General features: G+C 41.8%; 1 protein-coding gene across 2 annotated transcripts in view; it reads right to left on the bottom strand.

Moving 5' to 3' along the window:
* SHISA9 (shisa family member 9) overlaps positions 1–21601 on the bottom strand; it is a 245780-nt gene that overhangs the window by 8910 nt on the left and 215269 nt on the right. Inside the window, exons 3-4 of one of the 2 annotated variants that reach the window (XM_073362378.1) lie at positions 20020–20175; positions 10441–10485 (exon numbers count right to left, since the gene is read on the bottom strand). In XM_073362378.1, coding sequence (XP_073218479.1) covers positions 10441–10485; positions 20020–20175 — 201 coding nt within the window. The remainder of the gene's footprint in view (positions 1–10440; positions 10486–20019; positions 20176–21601) is intronic. The other variant, XM_073362377.1, reaches the window with a different exon arrangement.

Genomic DNA, 21601 nt, shown 5'->3' with positions numbered 1-21601 from the left:
GGTTAGTGTTTTTGTTGTGTGGCTGCTGGTGAGTGTTTGCTTCAGGTTGGGTGGCTGTCTGTAAGCAAGGACTGGCCTGTCTCCCAAGATCTGTGAGAGTGATGGGTTGTCCTTCAGGATAGGTTGTAGATCCTTGATGATACACCAGAGAGGTTTTAGTTGGGGGCTGAAGGTGACGGCTAGTGGCGTTCTGTTATTTTCTTTGTTGGGCCTGTCCTGTAGTAGGTAACTTCTGGGTACTCTTCTGGCTCTGGCTCTGCCTAATCACATCAGACTGGGAGTGGATGTGTCATTACACAAAGTAAAACTATTTCCCCCAGAGGTAGAGGCCAAAAGAGGGCCAGAGCCAGAGGTAGTAGGACCAATGGAAGAGACAGAGGCCGTAGAAGGGCCAGAGGCAGACACAGCAACAAAACAGCGAAACCAGAGTCAGATGCCGAAGGGAGCCAGAGGTGGAGGCAAAAGCAGTAAGACAATGAAGCCAGAGGCAGAGGCCAAAGGAGGGCCAGAGCCAAAGGCAGCTGCAGAAAACCAGCAAGATTTTAATTATTTATTGGGCAGAGGCAGAGGCTGAAGAGAGCCAGAGGGAGAGGTAGCCCAAGTGGAGTACACCCTGACTAATGCGGGCATGAGAAAAGACCACTGCCCCAAGCCTGTCTGAAGGGGGAGGCATGTGGCAGGATGAACTAAGTCCAGAGGCCCCTGCTGGAGGCCTCTTACCCCTGCATCATCCTGCCCCTGAAAAGAGCAGCAAGAAGTCCTCCAGCCAGACTAGAGTGGCTGATGGAGCAGCCAATCCAGAAAGGCCCTATATTAGACAAGCAGCAGAGCAGAGAAGTTCAGTTGCTGGCTGGAGCTCGAAGAGTGAAGACTGGGTGATTGGCTGGCTGAAAGTGCAGCAGTACTGCAGACAGCTAACTGTGGAAAGTTCACCGCAGACAGGACTGAAGCCTAGGGAAGGCTTCTGAAGACAAGGTGCCTGGCTGGCTGGAGAGAGTAGCAGTAGGACCATGAAAAGATCAGTGTGGGCAGGCTGAGTCCAGGACTTGGCCTGACCAGGCGAGGGTACCAAGATGGGCCCTGTTGGTCTTGTTGAAGAGTGAGCTCAGGGAACCCTACTGAAACATCACCAGTTGCAGGTTCCGAGATGGGCCCCGGCTGGGTGGTTGAAGAAGGCAGTGCCTCTGGGAAGAAGCCTAAGAGCTTTGGTCCCATACCAGGTTCATGATAAGAACTTGTGACTGTATACCGTGGAAGGGGGGACAGTGTAGACGGTTCGGTCGGAGGGCTGAGTCACTGAAGACCCACCAAGAGACCCATCAGCCAGGGGGTGCTCATGAGAGGTGGGTGCCACCTCATTGAAAGAACTAAAAACAAAAGCATGCTCACACCCAACCAACCAAAGGGGGGCCGCCTGCGAGAGGTGGATGCCGCCCCATGAAAAAGACTGTGATTGCAGGCATATCGGCCAGAGAAAAGGGGGCACACCTGAGAGGCGGGTGCTGACCCCATTACAGTATGCATGACAGCCAGACACAATTGTAATCCCCACACTAGAGAAGTACAGGGGCTACTCCTTTCCATACACCAAGGAGGTACTCAAGGAAGACAAGGAGAGAGAGGTCCTTGACCCCGTCTCTTAACACATGCACTGGCCTTCAGAACCTGCTGGGTGGAGATAGGAGGGTATGCTGCACTCCCTGAAGTACTGCAGCAGTGGTCATGCTGTACCTGGAGTCGTGCGGTTCCTACGTAGCACAGTCAAGCCCTAAGTTGGGTAAGAATGTGAGGCCTATAGGAATAATCCTCCTGTTATATTAAATGGTTAACTCCTTCTGGTTTACTTAAGATGCAGTTATGGTGTAAACTTGTCCTTCTTCTCATTTCAAATCCATGCATGGATTTATGGTGCCTAGGAGTTCATGGACCATCTGCTATGAGGTGTAAAGGGGACCAAAACAGAGTAAAAATTAATCTCCTAAACCTTTGGAAGGGGGACTGCTCTTCCTATTTTCCAGAGCCTGTCAAAACCCCATCTGGATACCTCTTTGCAGTTGGGGCTTCATAGGTCAGAGATATCACTGGGAAGTCACTCTGTGAAGCACGGTCCCCTGGGTACTTCTGCTAATTTACCTGCTGTGTACTCCCTGTGGAACAATAGGATGTTGATGTGCTGCTAAGGGTGGGAGAGCCAGTGAACTTGCAGCTAATCTTAGATCTGTAGGTTGGAACTTCCTTTACCTTCACATACTTAGATTCTTCAAATTTTGGAGGTTGTACCTCTTTCTTTATCTGCACCCCCAATCCCTTCCCTCTAAAGCTCCCATGGATTATTATCCTTCTGTTCATTTTACCATGGGAGGGTTTGACACTTGGTGGAGTGGGGTTGGAGGGGTAGCCATTTAAATGGTTCACACTTTTCTACTGTGACTCTGTACATTAGACATCACAGCTTAATATGACTGAACTGTTCTTTTTCCAATTTGATTGTTGTACATCTAAATCAGCTTTAAAACTACCTAAATATAGTAGATGCATGAATGCACCTTGGGATAAATGTATTATGGATACAGAGCCATTCCTGCGTCTCTCAAAATCCCATTTTCAGCTGTTAATGCTGTGTATAACTGTGACATGTCAGCAGTGTGTTTGATTGCACAGTGAAAGACATTGACGTTCAAAGCTAGTCTTGTAAATCCCATTTTCCATCTGTTTAAAGTAGGCTTCTTTAAAAAACAACAACAACAAAGAAACCTGCCTCAATAAACACAGACCAAAAAAGGAGGATAAATAGTGTAAAAAATCTGTTGGCAACTCTTAAAGAGGCCAATATTCTTGCATGTTATAGCTCTCCACCTCAAAATGTGCACATCAACAGGGCAGAAGCCTGAAACTGAGAGACACTGACTATTTCCAAATATATTATAACTGCAACCCAACCATGCTACCCCTAACATTCCAACACCTGATGCTAATCTGTTGCAGAAACACATTCACTATTCAGAGTTTTCTAGCCCTCCCCTTTCTTAAGGAGAGTGGGGGGAAGGGAGAAGGATGAGAGGTGATTTTATATCAAGCGAAAAAATAAAGCATGTACACAGTATATGGATGCTTGTGCAGTCATCTTTGAAAACTGCCTGTTGAGTATACCTGGGTGGGTTCTTTATTTTAACCTATCACTGTAAAGGTCTTGTTTACTTTTGTGCACACAATAGGGTTCCAGGAGATCTGGGATTTTGCTCCAGATTCTGCCACTGACTTGCTACATGATCTTGGGAAATCACTTAACCTTTTCATGCCTGCATTTCCCCAGCTCTAAAATGGGCTGTTAATCTTTAACTACCTCTTCAGAGGTGTTACTAGGATTAATTGCTATTTTTAGAGTTCATTGAGCTCTCAGATGAAAGGCCCTATAAATTCATTTGTACTGAGTATATTTTGTATTCAAGTCAGTAAAATAGGATTTAAAGATATCACTGTCATATTAGCAGAGAGAGAGAGAAAAGAATTGGAATCTCAGAATCGCATAATGACTATGTACAATAAGAGCTTTAATTCTGAGAGTCACCCCTTTGCTTTTTCTGTTTCCAATATTAATGGTTATTTAGATGAATTTTGACAGTTCAACATTTTGGTAAGATTTTTACCCTTAAATTTAGGGTAATCTATGGTACTTCTATGGCCCTCACCACTGTAGTATTTGAATGTCTCATTGTCTGTAATGTATTTATCCTCACAACGCCCCTGTGTGGTAGGAAATGAGAGAGGCTATATGACTTGCCCAAGGTCACACAAGAAGTCTGTGGCAGAGCAGAGAATTGAATCTCTGTCTCCTGGGTCCTCAGGTAGTGCCCTAACCACTTCACCATTCTTCCTCTCTTAGTGTACCCATAAACATAATGATAGCTTTTGGGCTTTGATTTCAGCTATTGTGTAGTTACTCACAGCTATCAAACTTAAGATGGGAAACCTTGCATACCTCTCCAAGTAAAGAAGTTGGAAAGTCCCCATAAAATGGCTTAAGGGAAGATTTAATAGTGAGGAGCCAAAGGAGATATTCAAATCCTGCCTTGGCTTATATATTACTGTGAGTTACTATAACACAGTCAACTTGATCTAGTGTTAAATATTGTGACTGCCTCTGTTTACTTGTCTGAGCTGAAGCTAAAACAATGTGTTTAGAAGCTGCCAAACTACTTGAGTTCTGTTCTTTTTAGGGGCTTTTACCTGAGTTCATGTGAAAACTAATGCAGAATTAATTCTGCAAAGGATCAACCCTATAGTAACTTAAAGTTTCCTATGCTGGGGGGAAAGAAACATGTGGACCAAATTACAATTTGGTTCAGCTTCACTGAGTTCAGTGGGATGAACTTTAAAAATAACTTCAGGAAATAGGGCTCAATTCTTTTTTACGTCCAGGCAGATAGAACTAATACCCAGAGAACAGCGCTTGGGCATGCAGGGGTTCCCCATACAGCATGCAGCCAGTATAACAGCTCTGGCTGGCCCACCTTTGTAATTGTCTGGCATAGGGGGATCTGGAAACCAGAATGCAGTCTCATGTCTGGAAGTAGACAAGCTCCTTTCAAACAATGGTTGTAGAAGAAAAGGAGGATAGGATATGTCTTTACGTGCACAGTGTTGCCCAAGGGAGGAAGTATGGCTGTGGCAGCTCACTGCTCACCAGCTGTTCTCATCTGTGGAATGGCTTCTTGCTGGCTTTGTTGCAGCTGAGCACAAGTTAGAGCAGTCGTGAGCTAGACTGAGAATACAGAAAGTGACAAGTGGCTTAAAGTCACCTTTGCCTCCTTCCATTTCCATTATTGTACTGAGCACATCTTGGCAAGAACCAAGAATTCAGCGCATGAACTACAAAAGATTGATTTCCCCCTCCTCCTTCTGCCCCCCCCCTGCATTTTCTACTCTGCCTTTTCTCTCCCACCAGTTTATTTGTAACAGTCTGCAAAGAAAGATAGCATATTGTGGCCACAGATTATTTTCTGTGATCCTTATTAGTGATAGGGATGTTGGGTAAGCAACTAATATATAATGCTCAGAATTGGATGTAAATGAGTCTCACAGGGCTGGTAATCCTACTTATGTAGCTCTGTTATTCCTCTTCTAACATACTGTACCACTTTATCAGTTTACTCATTTCTCATACTGATCTGGAGAGAGACCAAGCATAAAAAGACACATCAAATCGTTCTTCTCCTCCACAGATGCTGTTTGAAAGGAGCTTGTCCACCTCCAGACACAAGGCTGCATTCTGTTTTCCAATAAAATAAAGTGTTACTTTCATGTGATGAGAAATTATTAAACATAAATATGTAGGCCCAAGCTCTTCTCCTGTTCTATTGATTACTTTTATGACAGCTTTTGAAATGCTCAAGAGGCCAGAGAATGTTTGGTTTTGAAATACAGTAGGAATATTTGAGAATATGAATGTAATTAGACTTGGTAACTAGAGCCTGCAGTCTCCGCAATGTTCTCTGCACCCACTGCAGACAGTGAAGTCTGCTGCTTGGCTGGTAATTCTGAGACAGAATTTGATTAACTCCTCAGGCACCAGACATAATGCATGAGATTTTCCATTGCACCTTGCTGGGTAGGTAGCAAATCACTGGAGGTTGAGACTATCCACATGTCCAGAAGCAGAAGTGCCCCTCTTCTGAATATGTTCCAAGAACTATAAACACCAAAGGGGCTAATTATTTCTGGTATTTTTTTTCTTATTCTTTTCCAAACACTTTATAAGATCAGGCAGGTTTCTCTCTGTGGACATGTAAAACAACTTCTTTTCAAAAGGTATTTTTATAATAGGCCACATAGGTTTACATAATTTTAAATTACAGTGTTAAAAATTTTATTTTACAAAGTAATGCAGTGGTGTCATCCTTATTTACCAATCCAAGCATACTGGCTACAGACATTGTATCCTATTTTGAGATTAATAAATGACAAATATATATATCAGTTGCAACCAATGTTAGGAAACCAGTGCATTGAATACAGATTTATCATAATCAAGAGACTCTGGTTTCCTGGAAGCAAATAATGCTGCACTGTGTTGAACTAAAAAGTAGCTTTTGCCAGAGGTTTGAAATCTGTTGATGAACAGCAATGCATCAAGCCTCACACCAGACTTTATAAAGGGCAAAATTTAAGAACAGCAAGGTTGTTACTTGCTCAGTGTCAAATAGTGAGTGAAAATCTGAGAACAAAATAAAAAGATTTCCACTTCCCTGCTCTAAGCATGTGACAATGGGTTAGGTTTTCCAAGGTACATAAGGGAATTAGGCACTCAGTTCCCTTAGGCTCCTTTGAAAATTCCAGCCAATGGATATACTGTAATTTGAAATCTGTTTCATAATGATCTCTCTCTCTCTCCTTTCACAGTGAATATTAACACTTATCCTTGCATGGCATCTACAACTGGGAAGTAAATTACCTGCCAAATCATGGGATGAGTTTCACTAAAAAAAGTCAATGCCAATTACAAAATATTTATTTCATAAATTAATAGAGTTTGAACATATTTTTCTCAGTTTTCTGATAACCTTCCCTGCATATTAGGGTATAGGCAAAAAAATTACCATTTGAAATACAAATTAACAATCCAATCCTGCTGTCCTGCCTGAAAAAAACTCCCACTGACTTCAATGGGGACTAAATGGACTGCAGAGTAAGTTTACTACAGTTAACATAAGAGAGATTTCCAGGTTTCTATTAAAAAGTGCTTGTTCCTTCCCTTCTTCAGTGACCTAGATCTGATTATATTTTCATTAGATAGCTTCTTAGTGCATCTCTAGCATATAAATAAAGAAAAAACTTTATTGCACCAAAAGTTTGTAGCAATCCTTTTATGCATGAACAAATCTTTTAAATGTTAAGTTCTGTGGCTCAAATAATAAGTGTTCCAGAACATGTTTCAATGACTAAAAATGTATTTTTGTTCTTCTTTTACGACCTATGTCATAAATATAAAGGGAAGGGTAAACCCCTTTGAAATCCCTCCTGGCCAGGGGAAAGCTCCTCTCACCTGTAAAGGGTTAAGAAGCTAAAGGTAACCTCGCTGGCACCTGACCAAAATGACCAATGAGGAGACAAGATACTTTCAAAAGCTGGGAGGAGGGAGAGAAACAAAGGGTCTGGGTCTGTCTGTAGTCGTCTTGGCCGGGGACAGAACAGGAATGGAGTCTTAGAACTTTTAGTAAGTAATCTAGCTAGGTATGTGTTAGATTATGATTTCTTTAAATGGCTGAGAAAAGAATTGTGCTGAATAGAATAACTATTTCTGTCTGTGTATCTTTTTTGTAACTTAAGGTTTTGCCTAGAGGGGTTCTCTATGTTTTTGAATCTAATTACCCTGTAAGATATCTACCATCCTGATTTTACAGGGGGGATTTCTTTATTTCTATTTACTTCTATTTTTTATTAAAAGTCTTCTTGTAAAACACTGAATGCTTTTTCATTGTTTTCAGATCCAAGGGTTTGGGTCTGTGGTCACCTATGCAAATTGGTGAGGCTTTTTACCAAACCTAGTCCAGGAAGTGGGGTGCAAGGTTTTGGGAAGTATTTTGGGGGGAAGGACGCGTCCAAACAGCTCTTCCCCAGTAACCAGTATTAGTTTGGTGGTGGTAGCGGCCAGTCCAAGGATAACGGGGGTAATATTTTGTACCTTGGGGAAGTTTTGACCTAAGCTGGTAAAGATAAGCTTAGGAGGTTTTTTCATGCAGGTCCCCACATCTGTACCCTAGAGTTCAGAGTGGGGGAGGAACCGTGACAACCTACCATTACATATATGCATCTTCTGCTCTGGCACCGCAAACCTATTCCCAGCCCATTGCAGCGGGGAGGCCTTGGAAAGAGGAGGGTTGGAGAGCGAGCTCACCTCACAGTGATGGCTCCTGTCCCACCAGGCTGGGCCTGGCTCTTCACTGTGGGCATTGCAACCTGGTACACAGTGTCACTTAGTGTGGCCTGGAGAGGGAGCTGGGCCCAGCCCCATCAGACAGGAGCTGCTACTGCAGGGGAGTGTGGGTTGAGCTTGCTCTCCATCCCACCACACCCCACTTCCAAGGCTTCCCCTCCACCCTAGGCCAAGAGAAGAATGTTTGTTTAGGGACCAGAGATGGGTTAATCTGGCCCAGAATGTGGTAACCCATCTAGTACCTTCCCTCAACCCACTAGTGGGTTGGGACCCACCATTTAGGAAACACTGGCCTAGTCGGTTACAAATGTTACCGATTGTCCTGCTGTGGGGACCTGCACAAGGACACAGAAGCCTCAGTTCAGTTTATGTAATTCAGACACAATATGCTGAAATAGGGTTGATTTTGCTCTGTTCCATAAATGGAGACACTCCAGATTTACCCCATTGCTTCCGAGAGAAGAATTTGACCCTCAGGCACTTAGTCTGAATGGTATTGATTAAAATGAGAGCTAAACTCACAGCAATACTATTATAGTTGTTTTTGCAAGTATAGTTTTCCTTTGATCTTTTTATTAACAGCTACAATTTCAAAGAATCTTTTAGTCACCACTGCTCTGAACTGAAGTCAGATGGCTTCTTAAATCTTAACTGTTACAAAATTAGTTCCAATAGTTGTTACTTTAAAAAATGAGAGCCATGTTGAGCAATAGCAAGGAAAATGTAAATTTAAAGCCTTAGCTGGACCTCACACATTCTTTCTGTCTGTCAGTTTTGCACTAGAGCTATATGAAACTTTCATGATGAAACTCTCTACCTGGGCAGAGTTCTCCAGCATTTCTGAATCTTTCAGCAAAGCAGGGATGTGTTTTTAAGCAAAACCTAGGGTGAGTTTCCACTGAATCTTTGGTTGATTTACAATTTGGGAGTAAACCATATTGAATTCTGTGGTTACTGATTTTATGTGACCTTTTCACCCCAAGTCAGGCAACATGTGGAGGCTTCATCTGAATTTTCATTTTGTTTTGGGGGTTGTTCCAACCCCCAAAGCAAAACAAAACTTTCCAATCCCTGGGAACTGAACCCTTCAATAGCGTTAACATAGACAGAGAGAGAGAATAGGGCAGAAACTGAAAAGGAGCCACTTTGGCTGAATGGGTTTCAGAGTGGTAGCTATGTTAGTCTGTATCAGCTCGTTGTTTGGCTGAACAGTTAGTTTCCTTGGCTGAAGCTCCATTTAATCTCAAGAGAGGAGCTTGTCGTTAGAGCTGGGGGGAGCAGGGAAATTTTTGTTGAAGCTGTCAAAACTGTCATTTTGTCAAAATTACTGTGTTCATCAAAACGAAATGTGTCACTTTCAACTAAATGTTGTTTCTCGGAGGGAAAAAAATGAAACAAAGCATTTTGATAATGTCCAAATGTCCCATTTCAGCATTTTCAGAATGAAACATTTTGATTTTTCATAGTGAAAATACTTTTTGAAACCAAATTTTTATGTAAACATATTTTTAAAACATGAAAAAATCAAAATCAGAACAAAATGTTTTGATTTTTTTTTAATCAAAACAAATGTTTTGACCTGAAATTATTTATTTTAAATTTCATCTCATGGGAAATTTTGAAATATTTTGTTTTCATTCCATTTCGGAATGGAAAACATATATTGTGGAATTTCCTGTGAAATGGTTCCCAACTAGCTGCTCTTATCATGTAAGAGAGTCTCCCCCTTCATAAGAAGTCAACTCCTCTTCTGACTGCCCACTGAGGGTAGTAATCATAACCATTAGGTCATTCTTCTACACTCACCACTCATGCAATAGGAAAGCCCAAGATATAGGATTATATTTTTGAAATAGGCAACTGCATTCCAAACCAGTCTGTCTTCCCTGATGTGGTGCAATAACTCCCTGTGGTTTGCAGGAGGAAACACACTTTCTTCATAATAGTGGCTTACCTGGCTTTCTGGGGCACATAAACTTTCTCCTCCATAAAGGCAAGAAATCTTATCATGATGATGTGATGTGACTCTCCGGCTTATGCTACAGATATTGTAGTGGGGGTTTTAGCTGTTGTAGTCATATAGCTAATATTTCAGAAAAATTCAATTTTTAGGCAAAAAAAAAAAAAAAGCGTGAGAATTCATTGGGTGCCTTGCAAATCATGTTACTGCACTCGCCCCCCACCCCCAGCCTTTTGTTATTGCAGTATAGGAGTAAATCTCTGTGACTTCTTACCTGTGAGATTTCTTTCTTATACTCATTTGCTCCAGTTAGAACAGCCTTTGCAATACCAAAATGGCAGACTGTTAACAGCTGCTATTTATATAATATTTACCATAAAGGGTTCATTCCCATCATTTGCCTAATTGCTCTATCTGGCAATTGGGGGGGGGAACCACACAGCTGATGTCAATGTGCATAATTGTACAAAGGTGAAGACTGCTAATGTTTATCTGCATTTGGGTTTTGATTTCGGTTAGAACAAAAGAGCAAAAGATCCTACAGTACCTTTTGACTTAAGTGTCATCACAGGAAAATCACCATCATACCCTCCTAAAAAATAATCAAGACATGCTAGTATGTTTGTTCTATTTCATATCACAAACATCATAAGCACAGTACACTGAATCCAAATAGTTTAAAGATAGACACTATTATACTCTGCTTAGGACCTGATTCTCATACGCCTGCTCATATTCAATAGTATGCACAAATAGCCCCTTTGAACTCAATGGAGCTACCTTGACAAGTAAGGTGAGTATGAGAATTGGAATCTGTCCCTTAATGAGTTTGCCTCCCTAAGCCAGAACTTTCCATTTCACTTCATAGTACACACCTGATTTTAAATGCTAATGAGATATTAGAATCCCTCTCATACACTTTCATTGTCCTTCTCTGTCTTAACTCCAGCACTGTACAAGATTTAAATTAGCGCCCTTCTTTAAAAGGTTGTTTTAATTTTCACTTTTGAGGACTTAAAAAGAAAGCATAACTTTAGATCGAAGTTTGGCACAAAATATCATACGGTTATCATGACTTTTACACAGAGTGTCAAAATGAAATAAAGCATATAAAAACAGTGTACTGAGAGCCCCTACTCATGAGAAACTATTCGTCTATTGGGCAAAGTTCTCTTCTGTATCTTTCCCCATTCATCCAAAGTCGACTATTTCAAAATACTTCAGCACTTATGTAGCAGTTTTCATCTTAAGATCTCAAAACACTTTATAAACAGACTCTGACAAACCTCATGAAAGCCTTGTGAGGTCAGTTTTCCACCCATTTCAAAATGGATGGACTGAGAGACTGAGATTTTCAAAAGTCTCCATAATTTGAGACCCTACCTACCTGTGGCCCAATTTTCAGAGGTGCTGCGCACTCACAATGGGTCCCTGAAGTCAGTGGGAGTTGTGGTTGCTCAGCAGCTGTGAAAATCAATTCCTAGATGTGTCATGGGGGAACCCAAAATGAGTGGATTCTTTTTGAAATGTTGGTGTAAATCACTTGACCGGACACTGTGAAATCCTGCAGGGCTGGCAATTGGAGTGGGAGGGGGGAAGCCATGATTTTATTTGTAAATGGGGCATATACAAAAGGCACTGAATTCTGTTCAGCTGTAACCACTTTTGTTCTGTAGCATAGACCAGGCCTAGACATCATCCCACACATTTCCTGTTACATCACTTACCGTAAAGTCCTGTGTGTAATTCATAAAGATTTCATTAAAATAGGCTTTTCTAGAGGTACCCTGGATTTAGATTTACTGGCTTCTTAGCCATCACTGATCTGCTAAATGGATAGAAATAAACCTGTTTTGATTGTTAGCCTGTTGCCACCAAATCATGCAACCACGAGCAATAGAGGGGAAAAACCCTTCTAATCAGGTAATGTGTTTCATTAGGCCAATTGGATCAATGCTGATGCTCTTACAGGTCTACACATTGTACACTATGGAAGACAGGTATGTGGGAAATTAGTTTTGTCTTATTCTGAACACTCAAATTACATGGGTTTGAAAATTCAACTAGTTTTCCAAGAACCAGCCTAGCTTTTCGATGTCTTTAACATAAAACATAGTGCAAGCTTTCCTTTTGCTAGAAAAATGTTAATTGATTAAAACTGAAATCCTTTTTGGGCAGGAGGGACATAGATTTGAATCAGTGGAATTAAAGAGATTCGCAAATTTTAAACTAGTCATGTAAGACTGAAAAATAGGTTGAGAATTTGACAGAATCTCAAAACTTCATCAGGTTCACCCTCACCAATGAAAGTAAACACTGGCTCAAATTCATTCCTGAAGACAAAAAACATGCAGTGTTTGGCTTAGTAAATCTTAAATCTATTTATCAAAAATAACTAGACATCCAATAGTCCAGGTATTCTCTCTCTCAAGGTGAAATCTGAATAATAGTTTCTAAATCTTTTCTATACTTTAGTGACTATTTAAAAATGATAGTCATCCTTACCGCCTGCAAAATTCTTTAAAGCTGGATACACTACTTGACAAGTAAAGGTGAGATGACACAAATGAAAGTGTCTGTGTGTCTCCTACTTCAGTGTTAAAGCTGCCTCTACTAGACCTAGCGCTGTTCGCAGTCTCTCCTCCCCTCTCTCCACAGTCTAGGTGTCACTTCTACTGAGACCAGTCTTATCCCTAAAGAGCTACCTTTTCACAGCTCTATTCAGTTGCTGAGGGAAGGATGCGTCTGTAACATGAACATTGCCTTTTGTGATGATTGATTACTAATCCCCGTATTCCCCAGGCCCAGAAAGAGAAAATCACCAGGTAGCAAAAGAGCCGACAGTAAAATGTAATTTCTTAAAGGCTGCAGTAAGACACCAGCCAAACTACTGATATTGTATGGTATCTGGGATACCAAGGCATTTCACAACCAGAGTGCTCCCAGCTAAATTACACCCATCTCTGAGGTGGAAAGTGACAATTAGTGCATTGCATGATAGGAAAGGGGGAAATTGTGATTAAGGACATCAGGATAGGGGTTTTTTCCCTCTGACAACAGCAAAGGGATATACAGGAACCAATCAGGCTGCCACTGAAGTCAATAGAAAGTCTGTGTGATTTCACTGGGAGCAGGAATGGGCCCCGAAAGTCTGCACAAAATGGACAGCAATTTTCAAGTTCTCAGCAGAAACACCCACACACAGAGTAGTCAGATATGACACAATTTGTCTATATGAGAAGAGAGAAGGGCTCCTTGGACAGCACTGAGCTTCAAAACTGTGGTCCCAAGGTATTTCTGATTTCATGCTTAGCCCACTAATGCCAAGATGCTTAGAACTACATCTCCTGTATCTTGGGGGAAAAGCAGGGATTATCTAACATAATACTCCCTTAGTAAATGAACACCCCAAAGCTCCAGCCACGGTCGATTTTATATATATTAAAAAAATCAGACTTTTATGTCACACTTGGTTCTGATAGATCCATGGCCCCAATGTTGAATCAGGCAAATTGCCTCGTCTTTGCCTAGCATTATAGATGACACTGAACATACCTCTAAATATATGAAATTATTAACTGAATCACCCTCTGGATATGACAAATGATGCCTTAATCTGTACTTTCACGTCTGTTTCCTAGGCATTAAACCCAGTGAGCTATTCCTGTGTCTAAGATTCTTTTAATCCATTTTGTGCCACCATTTACGGAAATGGTTGCTGATATTTCTTTGCTGTTGGAAATGAAAAAATACCAGTGTGGTATTTATTTTGCAATCCCTCTTTGAGCCTTTGCAAAAAAACATTTACTTATCAGTCTAACAGTGTGGTAGGCAGCAGTTGATAGCATAGTATAATTGCATTATGCCTAATAATTTTAATTCTGACTTTTCTAAAGGATCATCCCCCATGAAGCCATAAACACATCTTCTGTGTTGTGTTCAAGGATGGGATAGTGCTTCAATAGTATTGTTTTTCTACCTATTTCTCCCCAACTCACCCCTTGCTTTGTGTAGATGCCCCTTAACTGGAGCTCCATGGAATCTAGTGGGTATCATAGTAGAGTTGCCACTGTCAGCCATGCAGAAATCCTTGCCCTCTAAAACAGTCTGCGTGGGAGGTAATATAATTCAGGATCATATTACAGTACTTTCCTTTAGGTCTCGTGTGTGGCTTCACTGAGCATCTGCAGGGGTCCCAGCTAAGAGTGGTAGCTTCTTCAAAGGCTGTGCTGCTTGGAGAAGATGAATCAGTGGAGCAACAATCATTCCTGCAAGATAGCCCCTGTCTCCGCACAGAGTGGGAATCCCTTCTTTGCAAATCCCCAGGATCTGCAGAGTTAGAAGGGGGCGTGGCTCCACCCTACCAAATCCTTCTCACTAGAGGGTATAGAATCATAGAATATAGGGTTGGAAGTGTCCTCAGGAGGTCATCTAGTCCAACTCCCTGCTCAAAGCAGGACCAACCCCCAACTAAAACGTCCCAGCCAGGGCTTTGTCAAGCCTGACCTTAAAAACCTCAAAGGAAGGAGATTCTACCACCTCCCTAGGTAGCCCATTCCAGTATTTCACCACCCTCCTAGTGAAAAAGTTTTTCCTAATATCCAACCCAAACCTCCCCCTCTGCAACTTGAGACCATTACTCCCCGTTCTGTCATCTGCTACCAATGAGAACAGTCTAGATCCATCCTCTTTGGAACCTCCTTTCAGGTAGTTGAAAGCAGCTATCAAATCCCCCCCTCATTCTTCTCTTCTGCAGACTAATAATCCCAGTTCCCTTAGCCTCTCCTCATAAATCATGTGCTCCAGCCCCCTTATCATTTTTGTTGCCCTCCACTGGACTCCTTCCAATTTTTCCACATCCTTCTTGTAGTGTGGGGCCCAAAACTGGATACGGTACTCCAGATGAGGCCTCACCAATACCGAATAGAGGGGAATGATCATGTCCCTCAATCTGCTGGCAGTGCTCCTACTTATACAGCCCAAAATGCCATTAGCTTTCTTGACAACAAGGGCACACTGTTGACGCATATCCAGCTTCTTACCCACTCTAACCCCTAGGTCCTTTTCTGCAGAACTGTTGCCTAGCCACTCAGTCCCTAGGCTGTAATGGTGCATGGGATTCTTCCGTCCTAAGTGCAGGACTCTGCACTTGTCCTTGTTGAACCTCATCAGATTTCTTTTGGCCCAACCCTCTAATTTGTCTAGGGCCCTCTGTATCCTATCCCTACCCTCCAACGTATCTACCACTCCTCCCAGTTTAATGTCATCTGCAAACTTGGTCATTCTGCTGCATGCAGATAGTCTTGTTTGTTTATGCAAGTAGTTCCACTGAGGATAGGTGCTTTGGCCACTTGCCACTCCTTGAAGATCGTGGAAAGAAATGAACTGCTTGTGTAAATCAGGAGTGCAGAATTGGGCCTTAAAAATGCTAACTGTTTGCCTATATATTAATGCATGAAGATAACTAATACCTTGTATGAATCTCTGACTGAGGGAAAGTTAGCTTTCAGCTACAGTATGGCATTCAACTCTTATAGCTCAGGAGGAGGAGTTCAGGTTGGACTAATCATACCTTCTGAATGTCCAAAGGCTCAAAAAGGGATTCTAAAGTCTTATGAGGAAGTGACTCTGCGTTTAGTAAATCCTAGCTCTCAGACTGAATGAACATGTTCAGGTACACTACCCCCATCTTGTAATTATGCAAAGTGTGGGCCACTAATGGTGGTTGGGAATCTTGATGGCTCCCATCAGCCAGGACAATTGACTGTGGATGGCTCTGTTTGCAGGCAAGCCTTCCTGTGAGTCAGGCTGGGAGGATTGAAAGCTTGGAGTCTTACAGGAAATGTGAACATGTCACCTGGTACTGGAATCCATCTTAAGCCTGGTGCTTTTCCATTTTGGGGGGGGACCTAGAGAGACAAAGGATTCCCACCTTGTGCCAAAGCCATATAAAGAGGTGGAACAGAACAAAAGAGGCAGCCATCATGAGGAATCCCCTAGCTACCACCTGAGCTGGAACAAGGGCTGTACCAGGGGAAAGTATTGTGCCCAGACTAGGAAGGTGTCCAGCTCCAGTCTGTGAAAGAAATTTATTGAAACATCTCTGAGGGTGAGATTTTATCTGTATTCAGTTTTTATTACTAGACTTAGATTGGCGTGTTTTTTTTATTTTGCTTGGTAATTCACTTTGTTCTGTCTGTTACTACTTGGAACCACTTAAATCCTACCTTCTGTATTTAATAAAATCACTTTTTACTTATTAATTAACCCAGAGTATATATCAATACCGGGGGGTTGGGGCAGCAGGCAAACAGCTGTGCATGTCTCTCTATCAGCGTTATAGAGGGCAAACAATTTATGAGTTTACCCTGTATAAGCTTTATACAGGGTAAAATAGATTTATTTGGGGTTTGGACCCATTGGGAGTTGGGCAGGAAAGCAGGAGCAGAAGTAGTCTTGGCACATCAGGTGGCAGCTCCCAGGGGGTTTCTGTGATCTGACCCATCACAACCATTTAAGCATGGAGTACAAACAAGGTTGATGAATTGGAAATAAGAATAATTTGTGTAGAAAACCACTTTCTGCACTTTTCCACATAAATAATGAAATGTTGTAAAAGTACCAAAGGAAACCAGGATCTTGCCATTGCAGGTGATCAGAAAGTTAAGATGGCTGAACGTTGAGTGCTCTATACCACCCAGCATTCAATGCAATTTTTTGAAGAAGGTGGCTTTGTGGAAAAGCTTGTCGAACATTTAGTATATTGTATTTGTACATTACCTAGCATAATGAGGTCCTGGTCCACAACTAGGGCTCCTAGACTCTCATGTAATACAAATAATTGTGTGTGTTTAATCTTTGGGAATGATTCTAAAATTCTAACTAGTTAAAAACAAGTCAAATGACATGGACTCGGGTGAGAACTATTGCTCTCAAATCCATGGGAGCAGGCAACAGGGGAACGTATATCATCAGATGTCATCCCTGATATCCATCATGGGCGGTGGCAGGCATCTAGTGCTGTTGGGGTGGGGGGAAAAAATTCTGGCTGGATAGAGATGGAGCATGGAAAGGGGTTAGCAGATGGCAATAAACACGAGTTTATTAGTGATTCATGAACTTGGATCCGCTCCCACTATTGCTGGGAAGTGCAAATTGTAGTCTTTGGTTCCAGAAAGGCCCAATAAGATTCCAGTGGGGAAAGCGGGTGTTGTTTCTTGGGAAGTGGGGAGAGAGAGAATAAAATTCTGCTTGGGGAAGGGGAAAACAGCTATTCGGCTCAATTTGCCATTATCCTGCACCTTTAGTAGTCCTTTACATAAATGCAAAGTGGGTGTAAAAGGTTATCACATCAGAATAGTACTGATTTACACAGACATAAATAAATATACAAGTTGGTTGGCAACCTCAGTTCCTGGCCTACACTCAGTAGGAATCCCTGCACTGCAGGCTGCATCAAAAAGCTACCCCACAAAACAGCTAACAGCAGAAAATGAAGAAAAAATCCCCTCTTCCATGGAACTTGTAGGAGGAATTTAGACAGGAGTAGGGTGACCATCTTTTCCCAAATGGAAAACGAGACATCCCATGAGCCAGCCCAAGGCCCCCTTCTCCCTCCCTCATGCAGGGCTGGCCGAACCCTCCCTGCCTCCTGCCCGCCCGTCTGGGACCAGCCCAAGGTTTTCCTCCCACCTGGGGCCGGCCTGAGCCCCCTGCCGCCTGAGCCCCCTGCCACCTGTGGCCCCCCCCTCCCCATACACAGGGTTGGCCGAGCCCTCCCTGCCTCCTGTCCACGTGGGGCTGGCCCTAGGTCCCCCTTCCCTTGACAAGTAGTGTTGGACCGAGCCCCCCTGCAACCCACTTCCCCCTGAGCGCAAGGCCAGTCCAAGCCCTCCCTGCATGTGGGGCCAGTCGGCCCAAGCTGCTCTCCAGCCATCCCTCCAGCGTGGTGCTGGTGTTGCCACTCACTCCCCCTACGCACATGTTCTGCCGCACCCCGCTAGGGGTCCCACTGCACATTTTTGACAAAATTGTGCATTTGTCCAGTTTTCTCTTGCCAACTGCTGATGATCAGTTAGCAAGAGCAAACTGGATGAAAGCTCAGTTTTGCCAAAAAAGTTGGGATGGCCGGGACAGGGCCTAAAAAGGGACTGTCCTGGCCAAAACGGGATGTATGGTCACCTTAGATAGGAGAGAGATGTTTGAATCTGCTGTTTGAATTTCCTCATGTAAAATCCTTTCCAATTTAAATAAAATATATAATGTAAATGATGGCCATTTCAACTCTGTTCCCTCCCCCTCTTTGTGCTGAATCAGCTGGTTTTAATTAATAACGATGGCACTGTTCTCGTTTAGCAGTTCTTGTGCTCGGGAATCCTGAGTTTGTCTGAAGTGCTAAACTTTATGCAGGTGCAGCACTGTGTCTCCTGAATTACTATGGGCCACTTGGTTTTTAAGAATAGAGCTCTTACAGTATCTTACATAAAGTTCTCTGCTGACTGAGTAGTTGTCTGTATCTGGTAATGCATCACGTTTTCAATTGCCTAAACGTCTTATCAATTGGACTTTAAGACCACGTTATGATTGGTGATATTTACATACTGTAATACCGGTTGCTAATAGTTGACAGTGATGTTTCTCTGCAAGAAAAGGGAATTAAGCATAGTCAACTGATTCCTAACATAAAGATCATGTAGCGTGAGCTGCACTTAAATGGCTATGGTTTGTTTCCATATACCACAGAGAGATGAAAACTACACTCATTATTACATTTCTGCTGTAGGCAATTGGATCAATGCTTAAATCACTTGTCATCAAATGCAAAGGAAAAACTAAAGTGATGGAACTAAAGTGATTAGAATCTGAGTGAACTTTGATTTAAGTGTGGGTGTATACAGCCAGATGAAAGGGCAAAATTGGTGTAAATGTAGAACAGCATCAAAGTCTTTGTTGTTTGCCAGTGGCATCTCTGCTCAAGAGACGACTTTGGGTAACAACTGAAACTGGCAGGTTTTGTATCACTCTAGTAAAAAGCCACCTGAATGTAAAACTTGATTAATATGGTCTCAGACTAGTGGATCTTGTGAGTGTTTGTGAAAAATCATTTGCCACCAAGCTCAGATTTCAACTTGCAATGAATAATTGTTCTGGTGTGATGACTTCCTTTGAATATCTGAGTTTTCTCAGCTGTCCAACTATTTGTCTGATCCAAATAGCCACCTCTGAAAACAGAAGGTATGATACTGTTCTAAATTAGGAGGAAATGGTGTTAACTTCCATATATACGAACTGGGAAAAGGTTGGTGGGAAGCTAAGAATGGACAGAATCCCTAATTTTTGCTTTCTTATTGACTAGAAGGGGACAGAAGTAATAAGGTAACAAACATTTCATATCCCTAAGTGTTGTGCTAGGGGATGATACACCTATCAAAATGTATTAGAAAAATAACTTCCATAAAGGAAGGGTACATTGCATCCCCCATCTGTCCACTGCTGTCCCCACCCATACAAATTGCTTTTTCAAGAGCTTTAAAAACTATACATATATATTTAATTAATGAGCCATACTCCGACAGCAATAAGCCACAAGTGTGTATGTATAGGTGGTTAAAGGCATGAGGCCTCACAAAACACTTAGATTATACCCAATAGTCTGCTAACTGCTACAAATAAAGGCCATTCTGACTGAAGGTACATAGTTGTGCTTTCTGTATGGTGCCTAAATTGTATTCTCTAAATTTGCACATTCATCTATTCTTGCTTATCCCTTATCTGAGTGCACAGACGGGGTAACTACTTACTTAAGAATCTGTTCAGTACACAATTAATTGATTTGTATGTGGAAATGCAGTATTTGTGAACACAGCAAAGGTGCTATAAACTGAAAATAGTGTCTATGTACAAAATCCTTAGTTGTAATTTTCTTATGCCTAATTGTAAAGTAACCTTGGTATTAATTTATGGAGTACTTTCTAACTGAAATAGTATTAGAATGGCTCAAAATCTACAATTAAGTGGTCAGAACAGTAAGGATTTCTTTTTAACTTAGAGGCTGATTGTTAGCTAATACCAGAATATGCAGCATATTTAATTAAATGAGGAGCCATGCATTATTTTTCTTGCTTACCGACTGCCTTTAGGGAGGCATACTTGTTAAGCTCCTTGCCCGGGGGCTGTTGTTCATAAGGATTTGTGATCTGTCCGATGCTGGGGTATGAATGTGGATGTGCCATCTGAGGGAGGAGAGGAGAAGTTGGTACCACATTATTCATCTGTGAACCATCTGTATTAAAAAAATATATATAAAAAAGAGTGTCTCATTTAAAATAAATCTTTAGGTTTGATCGTCATTATGCATTACAAACTAGACAGACTGAATATATCATGGTGTTACCAGAAAACAAATTAGTGTTAGAATACAGCCTATCTAAATTGCCCCAGTAAATATATTCACAGGCTGTGGTATGGTTAAAGGAGCATATATGAACAGAACAAAGACTTGGATTAATAAATATTATTTTAAAGTATTGATTAATATGTTACAGCTGAGTTCATTGCAGCACTAACTGCATGGTTTTGCAGTTATATATGAGAGAACACAAACACATATTGTGTATATATATTATATGGGCCAAAACTTGCATTTAGTTCCATATTCCAACCTGAACGTATTTGAATCTGCGGTTTTGGTTCAGGTCCATCATTAACATTTGATGATGATGACCAATAATGAGGTCATTCTAAAAGTAGATATATCTCTAAAGGCCAGAGGCCATTTGTTTTTTTCTTCCTCCCCTTCCTCTCCACCACCCATGATAATAGGTGTCATAGCTGCAGAACAAGATAACATTTACTGTAGCAGCTGCCTCAAGTCTAGAAACAGAAGCTGGTGAGTGCTTCTGGACTGTCGTATCAGTACAAATTTTATATCTGTTCTCAGTCTGGTTTGTCCCTTTAGACAAGTGAATACAGCATGACTACTCCCCCTCCCCCTAAAATGTACATGCTTGAACAATGAGCTTTTCCACCATACTTTTAGCTTCTGTCTAACTAGGTGAATCAGACTTGTATGCTGCTCCCAATAAGCTAGATTTCTACATGGTCAGCATACCCTTTTGGTGAGTCTGTTACCAAGCTGTGTGCTTTACAGTATTTTGAACTGTGTGCCAGTCAAATAACAATGCTGTTGTCAAGTATATAGAGTTTCTGAACTCCTAACATTCACAGAACAGCCCATTTTTGTTACCTACTCCCGCAGTGAAACCATAATGCTGAATTGGTGACAATACAGTAACCCTCATAGCATCAGACATAGGATTATGACAAAGTAGAAGGAAAAGCTGGGTTGCAAGGGAGAAAAAGCTTATTATGATGGAGTGAAAGGACCCTCCCCCATAGGATCTGGCAGAAGCCAGATTCCACTGCAAAAGCTGCCAGGTTTGCAAGGGAATGGAGCCACCTGGCTGCCTACAGTTCTCTAACGAAGCTGAGCTCCAGGGAGAAATGCAATCAAGTCCCTCCTCCTAGCATTTGTATAAACCAGTTGAGAGAGGACACCCCAATGAATGAAGGATAGGGGTGGCACAAATCTAGGATCTAATAACTGAATGTTCCTCCTTGCTATCACTGAATATAATAAGGGGCAATAGCAGGAGTGTAATTAGTGGATACTGACTAGAGGTGGTTGAGAAACGGTTTTCCCATTCTGT

The sequence above is a fragment of the Lepidochelys kempii genome, chromosome 10, assembly GCF_965140265.1.
Source record: "Lepidochelys kempii isolate rLepKem1 chromosome 10, rLepKem1.hap2, whole genome shotgun sequence".
NCBI classification, from domain to species: domain Eukaryota; kingdom Metazoa; phylum Chordata; order Testudines; family Cheloniidae; genus Lepidochelys; species Lepidochelys kempii.
Note: the sequence above shows the minus strand (reverse complement) of the source record. Positions and strands in the feature narration are given on the sequence as shown.